This window comes from Hydra vulgaris, chromosome 01, assembly GCF_038396675.1.
Source record: "Hydra vulgaris chromosome 01, alternate assembly HydraT2T_AEP".
NCBI classification, from domain to species: domain Eukaryota; kingdom Metazoa; phylum Cnidaria; class Hydrozoa; order Anthoathecata; family Hydridae; genus Hydra; species Hydra vulgaris.
Window position 1 is genome coordinate 4,459,325 of NC_088920.1, and position 20,076 is coordinate 4,479,400.

General features: G+C 27.2%; 1 protein-coding gene across 3 annotated transcripts in view; it reads right to left on the minus strand.

Annotated features, from left to right (window-relative positions):
* LOC136075039 (NACHT, LRR and PYD domains-containing protein 3-like) overlaps window positions 1–12,821 on the minus strand; it is a 34,579-nt gene extending 21,758 nt beyond the window's left edge. Inside the window, exons 1-2 of one of the 3 annotated variants that reach the window (XM_065787261.1) lie at window positions 12,644–12,821; window positions 3,747–4,031 (exon numbers count right to left, since the gene is read on the minus strand). In XM_065787261.1, the coding sequence (XP_065643333.1) occupies window positions 3,747–4,031; window positions 12,644–12,668 (310 nt within the window). In that variant the 5' untranslated portion in view covers window positions 12,669–12,821. Of the gene's footprint in view, window positions 1–3,746; window positions 4,032–6,090; window positions 6,426–8,446; window positions 8,513–12,643 lie in introns of those variants that run through there. The other 2 variants (XM_065787263.1, XM_065787262.1) reach the window with 2 other exon arrangements.
* Window positions 12,822–20,076: the final 7,255 nt, after the last annotated feature.

Sequence of the window (20,076 nt, forward strand, 5' to 3'; positions counted from 1 at the left end):
CTGAAACAGTAGTGAGATCCTTTTCAAGCTCAAATGCCCCCTCCAAGCAATCAGAGATTGTTGGTTTCTTATCTCGACAAGAGTAAATGGTAGAATCATCAGCAAACAATGCCACCATAGATGTGAGAATATCTGGAAGATGGTTAATGTAAATTACAAAGAGTATAGGGCCAAGGATAGAACCTTGAAGAACCCATGAAGTTACAGAATAAGAAGAGTGCTGTCCGTTGAGGGCAACTTTTAAACTACAATTGGAAAGGTAGGACTCATTAATCTTAAAGATATTGCCAGATAAACCATAAGAAGAAAGCTTATGGAGAAGACCAGCATGCCAAACTTTATCAAAAGCTTTTGAAATGTCATGAGCGATGGCCTTAACCTCTCCACCTTTATCTAATGCACCATAAAACCTATCAGTTATTACTGTTAGCAAATCAGCTGTAGAACGAGAAGATCGAAATCCATATTGATGGTCAGAAATGATTCAAAATGAAATTAAGTGTTTGTTAATTATAGATTCAAAACCTTGCTTATGATAGGAAGAAGACTAATGGGACAGTAGTTAGACGAATCAGATTGCTCTCCAGAATTTTTGAAGATAGGGATAACAGATGCTGCCTAATAACAGGCTGGAAAACAAGACTCTGATAAGCACTTGTTGAATAGTTTTGAAAATAGAAACGATAGCTTCGGAGAACACTTTTGCAAGACAATAACAGGTATGTTGTCAAGGCCACAAGCTGTAGAAAAGTCTAGGCAGGAAATCACTTTAGATACAGAAGCTAGGGTGATAGGAATGTCAAGCAATGGATCAACCTGTTTGTTGGCAATATCAGGTAGAATGCAACCAGTCGAATCAAGAGATGATATTGATGAAAAGTTTTTAGCAAACAATTCAGCTTTGTCTTTTGGTGAGGTGATAAAGTCTGAACCATACAAGAGAGGTGGAATTAAAAGATTTGCCCTTATTATCAATACTATTAAAGATTCTTCAGAAGTCACGAGATCTTTATTTTTGAGATAAGATGAGAGATTTCATGCTTGAGAATAGCGGGCTTTGGCGTTAGACAAAACCTTTTTACAATGGTTTCTAGCAGTAATAAACAGATGTCTGTTTTCAGGAGAATTGTTTTGCTGATAAATATGGAAGTCATGGTTTTGATTGGCAATCAAAGCAGCACAGTGTGAGGAAAACCATGGAGGAGAGTGAGGCTTGACCTGGAATCGTCGAGAAGGAACAAAAGATTCTATTCCAGCCTGAATCCACGAAGTTATGTAAAATGCGCATTTGTTGACAGGAAGACTAAAGATTTCTACCTAAGGGCCATCACGGAGAAAATCACGGAATATATATATATATATATATATATATTTATATAAATACATATATATATATATACATACATATATATATATATATATATATATATATATATATATATATATATATATATATATATATATATACATATGTAAATTATGTTAGTGTATTTTACAAATAGAGTGCTCAATGTTCTTAAAGAACAGAGCAATAATTAATTAGTAAAAAACACTTATCTAACTTTTATCTTCGACTTGAAGTTTCACCATTGCTGGATCATCAGGAAGAGTTACTAAATCTCAAAAAGAATTCAATTTATAGAAAAAAATATTTTACAGGAAGTTATAAATTATTATAAAAAATTTTTTATATATATAAAAATATTATAAAAAATTATAAACATATATATATATATACTGAGGTACTGGTAAAGCACTCGCTTCAAAAGGGAGAGGTTCCAAGTTCGATCCCCACCACGTCCCTGGTAGTACCGCGCTCAAATCATTTCTCCGCGCAGCGGCCTTGTTTTCCTTGGTTGGTGTTTTGGAGTTGATGAGTTAAGAGATGGTTATACCCACTATTAAGTAGCCTCCTCATCTGTAGTGGCCTTCCCGGCCTTGAGAAGGTGAATAACAGAAAAAAAAATATATATATATATATAAATATATATATATTTAAATTATGTAAGTGTATTCATCAAATAGAGTGCTCAATATTCTTAAAGAACAGAGCAATAAAAATTAGTAAAAGCACTAATTTAATTTATTACTTGCCTTCAACAACTTGTTTCGCTGATGGCAAAACAAGTTGTTGAAGACAAGAAAAAATTAGATAAGTGTTTTTACTAATTTATATAAATATATATATATATATATATACATATATATTTATATACATATATATATATATATATATATATATATATATATATATATATATATATATATATTTATATATATTATACATATTTTTATAACAACAATTATAAATGTATTCTATAAAATAGAGTTCTCAATGTTCTTAAAAGAACAGAGCAATAATAAATTATTAGAAATCACTTATTAATTTCAATTTTTTACACAATGTTCCGTCAATAAACACTCTTCAGAAATGACTGCTAAATACAATAAACTTTAATTTATACAATAAAATTACAATAAAAATACAATAAAATTAAATTGACTTCCTGCAATTTAATTTTTGGTATAAAATAAAGTTTATTGTATTTAGAATTCATTTCTGAAGAGTCTTTATTGACAAAACTTTTTGTAAAAAATTGAAATTAATTAGTGATTTTTAATAATTTATATATACACATATATATATATATATATATATATATATATATATATATATATATATATATATATATATATATATATATATATATATATATATATATATATATATATATATATATATATATATATATATATATATATATATATATGAGGTTTTTTCAAATATACATCCAGTAATAGCCTAAAAACAACCACCAAATTTACTTAGACAACTAACTTCTTCAAAATTTCATTCTATTTCATCTATCAAAAAACGGGTTTATTCAAATGTAAAGATATTCGTTGTAAAATTTGCCAATTATATTTACAAGAAGTTGATAAGTTTGAGACGTCTAATGGAACTATTTGGAATATTAAAAGTCGCATTACTTGTAATAGCAAAAATGTTATTTATTATTGAAAGTGTTTATCATGTAATGGTTTATCTACTTACACTGGAAAAACAAATAATTTAAGAAACCGTACTAATGGTCATATTTCCAGTTGCAGAACAGGAAATTCTACAGACCAATTTGACAATCATGTATTTGAATGCCAGAGATTGCACAACAAAACTATAAAACCTTTTTTCCAACTCTTTGTTTTCCTTGAATTAAAAAGTGAAAAAAATTTGTTGTCATATGAAAGTCATTTACATAAACAAAAACATGACACATTTAATTGAGACTTCCTTTTTTAAAAAAATGTTACAATGGTAACTCATAGTTACAATATAGCAATTTAATTTTTCTATTATCTAACTTTCTACAGTAATATAAAAAAATTTGATATAGCATTAAACATAGCACTACTGATGAAAATAGTGAAAGGCCTCTAGTGCTTTTTTATTATTTATATATTTATTTAAAAGAAATAAATCTTTTTTCAAATTTCAAAAATTCAATTATTTTTTTTTTTGCTTGGCATACCTTTTTCCATTATATATATATATATATATATATATATATATTTATATATATATATATATATATATATATATATATATATATATATATATATATATATATATATATATATATATATATATATATATATATATATATATATATATATATACAAACATACATATATCAGTAAATAGAAGAAAATAAAAATAAAATATGATTCTTGCTTAGTATTGTTACCTCCAAATTTTGTTTCAATTTTATTCACAATATCTAAACGGTCAAAATCCATCAACTCTTTTTTTAATTGCTCCCATGAAAGATTTCTTTTATTTTGCTTCCATTTTTTCAAAACATTATCAGCTTTATCATAACATTTTTTGTTATCAGATCCAATGTTATCAAGATCTGAATCACTTAGACCTAGGTGTCTTCCCCATCGCAACCAATCACTTCCAATATTATAGCTTACTTCACCACAACATTTTGAAATAAATTCATCAGAAGCCAAATCATTTCTAGACACTATATATAAGAAATTTTGAATGCGTAAAAAAAAAAAAAAGGCAAATAAATTTAAAAAAAAAAAAAAAATTGGTGTTTATGGGTATATAAAAATGATTTTAAAAAGAATTTAAAAAAATTGGTCAACAGATTAAATTATTAGATTATTAAGTCATAATTGGTAATAACTATTATGCATTAAAAATGTTAAGATTAATGTTTTGAAAACAAGATCTATAGCAATATAAAAATCAACAAACTTAAGTAAACACATTTAAAAAATAAAAATAGTCAAAGAGCCGGAATTTACCTGCGGAAGAAACAAAATGGTGTTAAAAATTAAGAAGATTTTTGTTATTATCTTATTCAAGAATTTGTTTTGGAAAGTTAAATTAACTTTCAACTTATTTTCTAATGTCATGAACACAACTTTTCTCGCCACTTGGGGATCTCTTTAACACACACATACAAAATAAAATGATACAAATATATTTAGATATTCAGATTTAAACATAAAAAATTTTTTTGTTGTTCTTTAAGAAAATCATAATATTCATATTGCTACAAGTATTGGCTTCTAAATGTAAAAACAAATAAAAATAAAAATCATGCGCAAAAATGTTTACACCCTGCTTTGTTAATAGAAGGATGAAAGAGTTTTACTTTTAAATTAAACAAGTTTTATCTTTAAAAAAATTTATCAATAAACTTTTATAAAAAATCAATTAAACAACTTATCATTTCCTTCTTCCTAAACTCATGAGCAAGCATGATTTTATAATCTCATTACAAGCTAAATGAAAGTGATCCTACACAAGCCCTGTACATATATTTTTTCATTATATTATTTGAGTTAACACAATACGGAAATACTGGTATTGTGTTGGCTCAATACTGGTACTTAAAAAAGCCTGGTTATACCAGTAATCCAGAATCGGTTTACTGGTATAACCAGTAATCTCCCAGTATTAGATGAACTATTACATACAGTCGCGATCAAAAGTTTGGAGCATTTTAAAAATTTGCAGAAAATTTGAAATATTAAAAAATATTTATTTACATTGAAAATTTTGAGTACTATTATTATATACATACAAAATGTTATGTTTTAAACCTCTAAATTTGTTTTAGTCATAGCTTGTTGTTATTTTAGCAAAAAATAATAAAATAATAATGGGAAAAACTAATGAATTAACAACAGAAAAACGTGTTCAGATTGTTATTCTACGTGAACAAGGATTGACCTTGACTTCTATTGCTGCACGTTTAAACGTAACACATAGCAGCATTATAAAAACATTAAAGCGATATCAAGAAACTGGTAATTTTAAAAGTAAAGCTAGAACAGAACGACCAAAGGTGACTACTCAAAGGTCAGATAATTGCATTCATCGTTATACAAAAACACATCCGTTTGCCAGTGCATCTGTTTTTTATCTGAGATATTCCCAACTGGTGTTGCAATAAGTGTTGTGACAATTAGAAGACATTTGTGCAAACAATTTAACTTAAATAGCCATGTTCCGGCAAAAAAACCTTGCCTTTCTCAAAAAAATATTAGAGACCAAATCGCCTTCTGTCAAAAATACAAGCACTGGTCAGCGGAAGATTGGGAGGATGTAATTTTTAGCGATGAATCGCTAATCGAACAATATGGTTTTCATAAATGCTTATTAGGGATTCCAGAATCATGCAAAAAAAAATTTTTTTACAAAAAAAATGCTTTTGTACACACTAAATTTCTTGTATCACTTAGATTGAAAACAAAATATACAAAAAAAATTGGTCTCAGATCATTTTTACTAAATAACTTTTTTTTAAGAAGTGCTTTCGTACGCAAATATGTCTATACCAAGTCAAAAGTTAAATATAGACAAAAAAATAGAGCTTAGCTTGTTTTAAGTGTTTACTGTAAAATTCGAAATCTCTTGTTATTGAACTATAAACAGTGAAAATAAAATAACTTACAGCATGTTTCCTTAATTTACTTATATTAACATAAAATATAAAATATAGCAAGTTAAACTTTAAACATTCATAAGTTCATTATGAGAAAAGTCATAAAGTTTAATAATCTTACTTGCGTTTTAGTTAGACCCCTTGCTCAAACCATGGTTGTAATCTAGATCCCCTGCTCTAATCATGTTTGTAAATTTAAAAAATTTGTTGAAATTTAACAAATTTCTAATGTAATAAATATTTTGATACTCTCGTTGTACTGATGATTTGATAACTAAAATAACAAAAATGCTCTAATCTGCATTAATTGGAATAGGTGAAGTGAGATTTATTTGATTAACTTGTAATAGAGCCAAACTTAACCATAATCATTCATCATATATTTTTAGATTAGTCGTGCCAAACATAACTTTTTAACCTTTCTTCTCTAACTGCTCTAAATTAGTTTTATTAGCTAAGATACAACTATATTATCTTAAAATTTCGCAGCATAATTATAAAAATATATATTCCAGTTATAATATAAAACCATATAAAAACATTTTAATAAAATAGCCATTATACAACAGGTAGCAACAGTCTTGAATGTCATGACTTTTTATCTGAATTAAAGTTCACCAACCACTGAGAGCACAATGCTGTAACAGAAGTGAGATCTTTTTCAAACTTAAAGTTTGCAAATTTTTATTGGTACCTTCTTGACAATTTTACTGATAAAATTAGTTTTATTTGTTGATGATAAAACTATATAATCTAGTCTTGATATAAAACCATAACTTTTTGATTAGCTAGCCGTAATACAACAAATAGCAACAGCTTATCATGAAGTTTACTTTTCTTTTCTGAATTTTATCTTTAAGTTTACTTTTCTTTGTCTCCCTGTTTTTTTACTCCTATTTCAAATTCCATCCTTTAAAAAGCTCTTATTTATCTTTATATAGAATACTGTTATATTTTTTAAGTTTTTATGTTAGATCATCTAAATATGTTCTTTCTTTTTTTAAAACATATTTAAAAAATAGTATATAAACATATTTAAAAAGTAGGTGAACTTGCTAGCATTGTAGTTTGATAAAGGACAAAATATCCTTTTTGCGAAAATTGTAAATGAAATAAGTTACTTCATAGTTTAAAAACCAGAGTCACTTGATCAATACTTATTATACCAAAAATACCTAAATTTTTAAAATTTGATAGGCATAATAAAAAGTAAATTATAAAATCACTTATATTACAAATTACAAAATTTTATAAAAACAAAAAGAAGTAAAAGCATTCCTTAAATTTTTATTTTAACTTTTTTTTCAAATCAAAGTTTTTATGTTTTAAATGTGCTAACTTTTTTCAACAAATTTATATTTCTTATTTGTTATTATTAATTTAATTAAATTTTTTTAAATTAAATATTTTTTATGCAGTATAAATACTATTTTTAAACACTATTTTAAACACTATTTTTACATTTTGATTTTACAAGACAACTTTAATTTTTAAAAGTTTTCTTAAAAACTTCTTAAGAGAAAAGTTTTTAAGAAGTTTCAAAGAAGTTTTCTTAAAAACTTCTTTATTTAATGAAGTTTTTGCTCACACCCAACAAACAAAAATAATAGAATTAAAAAATTCTAACTGTAGTAATTTTTTAAATTACGCTTTTCTAGTATTCTATCTGTCAACACTATAATTTACTAACCTACAAAGATTGATTATACAACTATGTTTAATGGATATCTTTCAAAATATTTACGTTACAAAATTATAATCTACTAAACAGAAAAAACTAAACAATGGAAACTATTACTCATAAACAACTTATTAAATATAAAATACAATAGCAAAAACTATTTTTAAATTAAAAAATTTTTAAATTAATAACTATAGCAACCACTTGATTGTGACTTATAATATTTATTTTAAAGAGTAAAAAATTTTAAAATAAGGTAAATAAAATGAATATTTTTAATATATCTTAAACTTAATAAATAAAATGTTACACAAACAAACAAAAGAACTTATTTAATAAGGTGAAAATAATTAATACAAACTAAGGGCTGTTACTAAGTTATCAAGATTAGATAAACCAAAAACGAAGAAATATAAATTTCTTTTCTAAAGCTCTTTGAGTTATTTTAAATCTGCTTGAGTCAAATCTTGGAACTGTGTCAAGCAAACACACATCTAAAAAATGACAAGCACACATACTTTCTTATCATATTATTTTGTATTACGATAAGATAATATGTGTTATCATATTACTTTGTAATATAATATAAATATGAATAAATGATTGTTATTTTTTATCTGTGTTGAATGTATACTTTATAACAAAAATAATAGTTTAAAAAAAGAAAAAATGAGAGTTACTATATTATATGACATGGCTGTTACACTCAATATAAAAGCGAGCTTGACGTCACAAGAATTTTTGTGTTTTAAAAAAAAAAAGAATTTCCGCAAAAAAAGTATAAAAATTTACTAACTTTAAATTAGTAGTATTTTTTTTCTATAAATGCTTTCATCTTTGAATTAAAAAAATATAAAAGAACTATCTTTCTTCGTTAAATAAATATTTACATTAAAAGAAATAAAAAGAAGCATTGTTAAAATATTTTAAATGATTTTGGATCACTTTTCTGTTTTTGGCGATTTTTACGGAAAACCTGTCTTGGGCCAACCAAGATTCGCTAACATAGCTACATGGTTGAAATTTGGAACACTTATCAATGAATGTCTATTCTATCAGATACCTACGTTACCCGTGTAATTTTTTACTATAACTCAATTTTTAATGCATTTATACTTTTAAATTTATTTCTATTAAATGTAAAATATTAATTTTTTGATGGATGACAAAAGTTATTGAAATTTCAACCTTTTATGCAGATGAAGATATAAAAATTATTTTAAGTACCTCTTGCTATGTTAGCGAATATGTTTTTAAACTTGGCATGTTTTATAACCATTTTTTTAGTTTTACGCTTAAACTTGTGTTGACATTTCTAAGCGATGACGTAACTTTATTGCGTTACTTCCCAAGCTATTTACTAACGAATTTTATTGAAACAACTGTTTCGGCGAGACAAATTTTGGAAGTATAAAATAAGCAAAGATACGCGGAATTTTCTCTCTGGCTAATTATATTAATATAAATCAGATAAGTATAACTGATATATATCAGATAAGTTGTTAAATCTTCTTTTATCTAGTGCATCTATTTGTCAGTCAATATTACTTTATTTGCTTGTATTATATTATTACTACGTTACTATGTATTCAACTGAGAGGGCATTTTTGAAAGTATACATTGGGTGGGAGGACGGTTGGGAAGATAAATGTACATTGTAATGTAACTTTTCTTTTGTTAAGAGAATAATTAACGCAGATAAGATCACTTATAATGTCATTTCTATTTTAATGACAGTCTTTAAATTAAGAAGGAATTTATTTAGTTTTGTGAGCTTTATTTTGCCAACTGATTTTACTTTGCCTATTTTTAATGATTTCGATAAAATGTGCCTAATGTTAGCACGCCAAAAAAAAGATTATAAAAAAAAATATTTTGAAGCTTCAAAAAACAAAGCATTTTTTAAAAAGCAACTGTCTCCAGCTCCACTAACAAAAAAAAAAAGAAAATCAGCAGATGCAGATTATTTTTCAATTTTAAATAAGAATAAGGAAGTAAGTAGTCAAGTTGAATAATTAGCTTTTAAAGAAGAAACTTATGTGGAGCAAATATATCAATTAAAAATGCAGGTACTTAAGTTGGAGTCTAAAATTACAGATTTGAATTCTAAAAACAAGGCTTTCAACACACATTGTAACTCAATAGGTTCTTAATTAGAGACTATGGGTATTAGGGTAAAACAGGAGGAGCAGTTCCAACTTATTTCAAAAAAAAAAAATCAAAATAGCACCACGTAAATTTGCATCTGCTTGTGCAAAAAATGTAAGATTGCTAAAAAAAATCTAATTTGAAAAAAATAATGCAAAAATTAGTAATATAAACCAGAATGGTTGCCAAATTTGCAAACATTTTTTAAGCGGTGAAAAAGATTTAGTTGTTGTTGATTCTTGTTTAGGCTATGGCAACGTTGGTTCTTCTGAAATGTTCTGTGGATTTAAGTTAAGTAATCCACAGAATATATCAGTAAAAAGGCCAATAGTTGGGAAAAAATATACTTACGTTAAGTTAGGACATGATAAACCTTATTCTAAGTTAGGTAGGCATGCTGCTGCTAGATGATCTAAACTTGCTTTTATATTCCTTCGATTATTAGCTTGTTCAGATTTAGAATGTGATATGTCTACATTGTTTTGTGATTTTATGTCTTGTGAAAAGTCAGTATTTCATTGTGTCACAAATAAGTTAGGTTTAATTCCTCAGTTAAGTGTTTCTGATGCAATAGAGTTGCAGAGCCAATTAAGGATGACGAAGCTGAATTCCGTAGACTAAGATGTATTCTGTGTAATCTTGGTGCAAGGATTCTCCCCTGTGAGCCTAAGATAAGACAAGAACAAGAAATGCGGACAATGCATGTCAGTAAAGAATATGTTACTGTGAAGTCCATGTTGCTATATCCATCTGCGAATGAAGCACCTTGTTTAGTATCTGTACTGATGGTTAAGAATTTGACAATTTATATTAAAGAGGTTTTCAACAGTCTTTACGTTCGTGACCACCTTAACTCAGATGTTGGTTTTGGGGGGGTAAGTTTTTGCTGGGGATAAGGGTGGAAAGTATATGAAATTCCATTTTGAAGTTGTCAATTCTAAATCATCAGGGTCTGTATATGATGTTCATTTGTTTTATATGTATCAGGGTTTAGACTGTTGTGAGAAAATTGCCTTAATTCTTGGGCATTATGCCAACAACATTAAAATAATTCAGTCTTCAGATTGTAAGCTTAAAGGCAAAATAGTTAAGTTATTCTTAGGTGGAGATTTTCATTTCATCGATGATGTTCTGGGACACCAGGGTTCAACTGCTAGCTTTCCTAGTTCTACAGACCTAGTTGAGTTGAATTCTCTAAGAAACCATGCTTCTATGCTAATTGAAAAATCCTAAGGAGAAAAATACAATCTCTAGAAGGTGCTTGCAATGAGAACTTGTGTGAAGATAGACAAGGTGGAAACCTAAGGACTTTAAGTTTTATAATTCAATTATTGCTCCTGTGATTTTCCCCATAACAACTTTAGATAATGTAGTGCCACCTGTTTTGAATATTATGTTAGGAATAGTGTTAAAACTGTTTAAGTTATTGTTGAAGGAGTGTAGGACTTTAGATGGTTAAGCTGATTCGTCTTTATCTCATAAGGAGGATGTGAAAACGAATGAATTGTGAGCAGCTAAAAGCGTTGAATATTCTAAAACAGCAGAAGCTTTGCCTTTATTAGGTAATCAATTTGTAGACGTTGCAAATCTACAGGCGCGGTGGTTAGCTTTAAAAGAAAATAATTTTTTTGAATTAGAATGCATATCATTAAACTCCTCCAATAAAAAAAACACCTGTAAAAAGCAAGAAATTTGTGCTAGTATCAGGTGTTTAATTACAAAATATGATTCTAACATTGATTGGGTGCAGCGTGGTTCATGTCAAAAATGGTTTAATCAATTTTGTGAAATTATTGGTGATTCTGAAAAGAGTGTATTGTGTGACAAAATTATGCTTGTTTAGTTTGTCAGGGCGAAGATATAGAAGATCTTATTCTGTATATATCTGAAAAAACTTCTTTTATACGAGCACAACACAAACTTTTAGATGTTGAGTGAATTCGATTGCAGATAGTGTGAAGATCTAGAAAATATATCCAAACGTAACATGGAGACTCATGAGAAGTCTCTTAATAAGGCCCTTGAAGATATGAAGGTGGAGCGATGAGCTTTCCACGGTAATTTGTTTGTAAGTAATCATTGTAAAATAGTCTTAAGAAACCACTATAAACTTTGTAGTGTTATTGATGATGAAGCAACTAAAAATAAATTTGTACGTGTGTTTAGTGTTTTAAATAAATTGCAACCCATTCTTTTTAAGCGAAAATTTCTTTCTGATGCAGAAATTACTGACCTTCATCAATATATAAATTTATTTGCTATTGAGTTTCATGCTTGCTTTCCAAAAGAAAGTATTACGCGAAAAATGCATAAACTCATTTTTAATGTGCCACTATTTGTAAATTTACATAAAACTAATGGATAGCTGAGTGAAGAGGAGGGAGAGTCTTTGCATAGCAGCGTAAAAAAAGAATTAAAACAGTTGCATTCAGTAAGAAATCAGGACCAGAAGCTGCATCTTCTTTTAAAATGCTTTGAATTGCACAGCAAAGCTGATAGGAAGCTTCAAGCCTCTAAGGCGAGAAAGTATGTTGTTTGTTCGGAACATGGCGAAAATTCTTTTTATAGAAAAGGCCTCTGTCTTGTTTGTGGTCATCAAATTTAGTTTAAATATTTTAAAAAGATTAAAAATAAAGAAATCATTGATTTATAAATTAAGGAATTTCATTCTGTTAAAGTATGTCTGTAATGTTTGTTTAAATTATTATTTATTATATGTAATATTGCTTTTATATATTGTAGGGCAGTTCTATTCTTATCTTCAGAATTACCCAACAATTTTATCAAATTTTAAAAAATACAATCACATGATAAAGATTAAAATAAAAAAATATATAAATAGTACCTAAAACACTTGGAAGATTAAACATTAAATATAACTATTGCACTTTTGGTAACAATTAAATCGATTCCATTTTGAATTCGATAGTAGTTATTTTTAACAAATTACATGACATAAAAGAACATTACTAACCACAGTACTCTGCTGTAAGAACAAGAACTTAAGACGTTCTAAACGCCATAAAACTTATTGCCAAAATATCACATGGCATTAACAAAATATTTACTTTTCATTTTGCAATGTTGACATTTCGAATGCGAGAGCACATTTAAATGCACTTAAAATAAATGGCGTCAATAATACTTTGAGGACTTTATTAACTCGTTGCACAACAGGTACAAAAAAAAAATTTGTAAAAATGAAAAAATGATTCCCACAATTATATTATCATTTAGGTTTATTTAGCTTAGAAAATGTGAAAGTTTCAAAAAATTTGGATCGTCCAAAAAAAAGTTATCATGTTCTGAAATTTTACTTTATAAAATGGCTTAGAAAGGCCAAAAGAGTTTTTCTGGATTGTTTTATTCTTATTTCTTTGTTAGTAGCTATGTTTAGAAACTTAATTTAAAAATTAAACTTTAACAAAAAGGTTTTTTTTTTAAAATACTGGTCTCATTCTGTTGCTCTCATCTGTCCACAAGTAAGACCTGCAATTTATCTTCATGTATTATTGATAATATACAAAATTTAGTTTTAAAATATGTCAAATGCTTATGCGAAATATCTTTAGAAATTATTTTCAGAAAACTCAAAATGAAGATAAAGGGAAAAAGGGTGTAGGAAAAAAAAAACGTTGAGTTTAATGTTAATTTTTTATTTTCCCAATTTTCTGACTGGATAGAAACTTTTTTGTCTGGATAGAAACTTTTTTGTCCGGATAGAAGCTATTCTGATTTACGGATATAGTTTTGAACAATTTTGTCAGTTAGCACTGTCTGAATTTAAAAAAAAAATAAAGCTCGTTTTCAACTAAAATCTTGATGGAAACCCATTCTTAAGACACAAAAATTTTTTTTTTAAAAATTTGTCATTGGCTTATATAGTAGCCTAGGTCCTAATTTAGCCAAATTTTGTTCGAAATTTCGAAATGGTTTAAAATTTGATTTAATCAAAAACAATTTTTCGTACCGTTTGAATAAACACTTTTTACAAATCACAGAAATGTTGAAGCAAATCTTCAATTGGTGAATAATAAAAGAATTATTTAAGTGTTAAATGTTCATAAACAATCTGTATCAGAATCATTTTCTTCAATAATTTTAGGATTCTAATGAACAGAGAAGATTACAAAACTACAAAACGCTCTACAAAATGGTATATCTGAATTTTTTGTACGTTTCAAGACCGTAAAAAAATCAAGTAATTTTTTCAAGTTACCGAATCTCAGCAGGAATCTTTTGATGGTCTAAATCTTTTTTGGCCTTTTTAAGCCATTTTATAAGGTTAAATTTCAGAACGAGTTATAACGTGATTTTTGGATCATTTAAATGTTTTGAAACTTTCACATTTTCTTAGCTGGATAGTCCCTAATAGATTGTGGGAATCATTTTTTCATGTTTACAGAATTTTTTTTGTACCAGTTTTTTGTTGTTCTTTTATGTTTTATGTTTTATTCTATTGATTTTTGTTGTTTTATGTTTTTTTCTTGGATTATTAATTACTTACTAAAACTCCTTCAAAATTTTTATTTTTTAAGATGGCACCAAAGTCACGAAGGGCAAAAGCTAATGTGCTAAACCTAAAGAAAGCTGTTGTTGCCAACAACAAATTCCGGCGAGTTCTCCATGGAGTAAAAAAAGGTGGTGGAAAAGTGAAGAAACATGTGAAGAAAACCTCCGAAATTCAATTAGATCATTTTAAGGACATTTTCGACAAGACAAATCAGTTAAAGCAAGCTTCGGACATCTATCAGTTGAAGAGACGGAAACGAAAGAGCAGAAACAGAGCTTTAAACAATGCGCATATTGTCAAATCTTTTGAGCAAAAAGCCGCAAACAAATTTTAGGAAGTTCATATTGCTGTTTCACCCGAAGAAGAGCTGGGCCTGAAAAGGAGTGCAAAATTATCGAACATGGGAATGGCAAAGGTGAATTCTTTCGCTATAAAAAAGTTTGAAAGACCGATTTTGTCAAAAAGAATGCTTGAAAAAGCAAGCAAAGATCTTGAGGAAATGATTAGCTTCAAAGAGAATATAGCTGGAGGTTTTGTGCTGGACAAAGTTGACAAAGTTTTATTGGAGAGAATTTCTTGCTTAGAGCTGAACGACCGAGAGAGTAAGCAAGTTTTGCTTTCTGTTAACAAAGGGAATGGAAGAGTAACAGCAACTGTTGCTTTTATATTTTACGACAAATCGTCATCGTACTATAATGCTCTGCCCATTCAGTGCTGCACCGAATCGGATACTTACACTTCTCTGAAAGATCACAAATTCAGCACTCAATACGAAACTTTAATTTATGCTGGATTTACGATTTATCTAGACGGTGATTTATCTTATCTTACGACTAATTATGAACTCAGTTGTAGTATGATTTATCCATGTTTCTTCTGTCAGAAACCATTTGAAAAGGGAAGTCAAAGTTGCCCTGATTTGATTGATTTTACAAAGTATCTAGCTCGGGATGAAACTTTGAAGTTTTTGTTAAGAATCGAAAGCTTGATGCGAGGAAAAGCCCATTGATTGATGTCCCAAAGAAGTTAATTGTTCCTCCAATTCTACATTGCAAAATAAAAATTGGGAATGTGTTATTTGAAAAGTTCCAAGATAACGAGAAAGATTCTTTCAAGAAATAGTGCAAAGATGGAACCTTAACGTGGATAGGAAGGCTGAGGATATTGTCTACTCGAAATTTCATGGGAACGATATAAAAAGATTGTGTGAATCTCTTCCCGATTTCGCCACTTTCTGATCACTCTAAACAAATACTTGCAGTGTTGAGAGATTTTGATAAGTGGTCGAAAGCTGTTTCTTCAACAAAAGCGAATATTTCTTCTGAGGAAGCTGCTGTAATCGCATGCAAAGAGGTTCATTCTGCTTCTAGAGATTGTTGTTAGACAGCTACCCTAGCCACTGGTCTTAAAACGGTTGGCGGTTTTGGGACAAGCCCTTTAATTCACATGATGGTGATGCATCTCGGATTTTTTGTGCACAAAAATAAGTTTATCAGAGCAGGATCTGAAGAAGGAATAGAAAGTTTTCACAGTAAATTATCAAACGAAAAGACTCGGCATAAGTTGTCAGGAGAAAATCGATTGAAGAATGCCCTAAAATGGACGTGTATTGATGTTTTGTTTTTGGATTCCGGTCTAATTTTGTAATATTTTTGACAATCGATTTTGATGTTTCTTATTTCTTAATGTTGTAGTTGATAAACTTGTTGTTTAAATTATATTGGCATCTCTGTTTTGAAACATACAAAAAATTCAGATATACCACTTTGTAGAGCGTTCACTCCTATTCAACTTAGTAATACATTGTGTTATGCATATTTCAGCTACTTTTCGAGATAATCCAGAAAAACTCTTTTTAGGCCTTTCTAAGCCAAGGTAGCTAAGCTAAGGTACAATTTCAGAACGTGATAACTTTTTTTTGGACGATCCAAATTTTTCGAAACTTTCACATTAGCTGGATAGTGCCTAAAAGATTGTGGGAATTATTTTTTCATTTTTACGAAATTTTTTTTTACACTACGGCGGACTCGTTGCGCGTCGTCTGTCAGTTTGTCTATGAGCATCAAATCTTGTAATCAATTTTTGATTCACTTCCTGATAATAGATTTTATTCAAATTTTGCATGCATGCTATTGCTTGATGACAATACAATATTAACTAATTAGCTTTGCAATAAGTCAATTAATTTAGTTAATTTTAATTAAGCTTATTTTTTGTATGGAAAGAAGAAGAAGAATTTTAAAAATATGTATTTAAATTTAAGTATATTAATTGGATGGTTAAGTGCCAAACAAGTCTATACAACAAAGTTGAAAAAAATTAGTTTATATTGAAAAAATTATTTATGTAGTGTTACTTAACAAACACCAAAATACTATAAATAAAATTATTAATTGCACTGAACTGCAATTACTTTTAATTTTTTCGGTTTAGTGGCTTTTGTTAAAGACTTTTAAATTTTGCGTCAAATTATCTCATTTCAACATATTTGTTGTATAGGCTGATTTGGCGCTAAGTCATCCAATCGTTCGCCTACTTGAACGCGTGTTAGTCTTATTGGGATAAGGCGTTGACTTCGTAAAAGCAATGTCTAAAGTTCGAGACCCGCCTCTTCCTGAATTTTTTGTTTTGGTTTTTTACACAAGCATACAGCCGAATGTTAATAAAATTAAATAGCAATATCAGAAAAAATTTATTGAGAAATTTGTGTTTTAATAACATATAAAAACGTTTGGTTTTAAAAACTCGTTAAAACTAAATACTAATAAATAATGTATAAATATTTTTTATATTTTAAATAAATAAACTTTCGTGTTAAAATATGGGACATAAGATTCATTGTCTATTACTAATTACTAATCTATATAGATAATATAGCCTAAATATAACTATTTAATAAATTTAAAATGTGCAGGAACAAAATTTGCAACTTTTAAGTATTTCCAAAAAGTCATACAACATCTCCTTCTTTAACAAAAAACCCAACAATACAAAAAATACACGGAAAACAATAAAAGAAATAAATAACATCAAAAACCCTCCATATCAATTAAATCTAACATTCTCAAACTTATGGTAACACTATCTCAGAGAAATGGGCTGTTGCTAACATTTTCAACAAATATATGAAGCAATACAATGCCCACCCAATAAAATAATTTCTTAGTAAAAACCCAGGAAAAATAATTTCTTTTAAAAGTGTTTTATCTGATTATTTAAAATTTCAAGTTCTAATTCTTTCTTTCTTAACCCAGTAACTAAAAATGAGGTGTCAGATTTAATGAAAAATACTTTACAAAATGGTAAAAGATTAGGCCTAAATATTATCCCCACACGTTCTTAAACTTATTTCTCATGTTATTTGCAAGTCTCGCTGTATCATATTAAATGATTCTTTTTAGAAAGGCCTTTTTCCATATGTTCTTAAGCCAAAGCCGTTCCTATCCATAAAAAAGGTTGTCGAATGGACCATATAAATTATCGACCAATTTCTCGACAAGGTTACAAAATATTTGAAAAAGCTATATACAGCAGACTTAATAGCTTTTTTTGACAAAAACCAATATCTCTACAAACATTAGTATAAATTTTGCAGGGTTGACAATACCGGGGGGCAGTGCCTCCCCCCCCCTCGCTTTTTTTCTGAAGGCCCTTATTTATTTATTTTTTTTTCTTAAGAAATTTTTAGATAAGAGACCTTTTTTTAAAATTTTACGATTGTGCCCTCCACGTTGAAACCTATGTGATCGGCTATGTTTTGTGACAAACACTCCACAACTCATGCACTTATAAAAATTGCTGCGCTTGGTAAAAAAACATAATATATTTGTTTTAAATGCCTTCTTTGTTAATTGTTTTATCATACCAGTTGATGCTATGTATAGGAGTGTGAGAATATGCGTAATTCGCCATTGCATTTTTTTTTTTTGCATTGGCGAAAATAGAACTATGCCAAAACAACTCACCACAAAGCTGCTTAGCTAATTGTTAACCAAATAAAATAAAATTTGTATTTATTTAGAAAAAAGGTCAACCTATACTTTGATATACTATATTCATGTTTTATTTTATAAATAAATAATAGTGTAATTTTGCGTTGCAAATGTTTTTCCACATGTACCACAGTTCATAAACTTATCATAAGTATTTTTTAAAGTTTTAGAGTATTTTATATCATTTATTAAACAACCATTTCTGAAAATTTCGAGTAAATCTGAAAGGTTGCACCAATCACTCAAGGCATTGTTGTGAATATACAAAATTTTGAGTTCACATAGGAGAGTTTTGCAAGGTAGTTTTGTTGAAATATGATTGGTGCAAAACACATATTCTCTTATTTTGTCAAAAAAATTTAAAACTTTGTAACACAGTTTTTAAGCAAAATAAGAGAATAAACTTTACAAAGTTACATAACTTTTTTAAATTTTACAAAGTTTAAAAAAACAACTTATTAATTAAATTAACTAATAATTAAAATTTGTTGGCTTAACTAAACAACCTATAGATTTTTATTTCAGTTTATTGCTTATTATATTTGTCATAAAAAAAATATTATAAGTTGCTATAGAAAAAATAAGGATAAAATATACCATTATACTATTTATTTATTTTTTACATATAAAACTCTATATTTATTTTTACATTTCTAATTCTATATTTATTTATACATTTATAACTCTATATTTGTTCAATATACTCTAAGCTTTATTATGATATACAATTTGTCCAATTTTTGGTCCATCTTTCCATATATCAAAAGTCATCCCTTTAAAATTGTATAACTTTTGCAATACTTGACCTGCAGAAATGATTTTTATATTTTTTTGAAAATTTAAAGTTGCAAGGTTAGAAATATAGGTTTATTTAAAAAATATTGTTGTATTTTTAGATTTCAAAACTTTCTAACATCCCTAGTATAAACTTTGTTTTATTTTTATACTTTTTTTCCCCTAATTATAAATGTTAAACTTGATACAATAATAATATATACTTAAAGATTTTTAAATAAAATGATTTAAAACTATATGTAATAATATAATTTATATTATAAGGATTTATTATTATTAATATTATTATTGTTATTATTATTATTATTATTATTATTATTATTATTATTATTGTTATTATTATTATTATTATTATTATTATTATTATTATTATTATTATTATTATTATTATTATTATTATTATTATTATTATTATTATATATATATATATATATATATATATATATATATATATATATATATATATATATATATATATATATATAAAGATTTACTCATGCTGTTTCAGTATTTTTTGAGTATGAAAGAATATAGTAAAAATAAAAGAATAAAAGTAAAAATCCATGTTGCCAAAACAATTACAATGTTAATATTAAAAGTTATTAAATTTAAATATTAAAATTTTAAATCTAAAACTTACAGCAATTTATGCAATGTTTTATAATCAAAAATAAAAAAAGCATACTTTTTAATACAACTTTCTTTGATACCAAATGAAAAGGATAAAATTTTTAAAGAGATTTCTATAATACTTTACTTTCACAATAAAATCACAATAGTTATTTAACTTTGAAACATTGCCAAAAAAATGCTATTAAAAATAATTGTATCATAAAATATTATTGCGTTTAGATTTAAAAATAAGTTAATTTCCACTAAAAAAAAAAAAATAAGAAAAGTACATATGGGGTAAGCAAAGAAATCAATTTAGAAGTGAAATTTTTTTGAGGTTTAGATTTCTAAAATTTAGAAATGTAA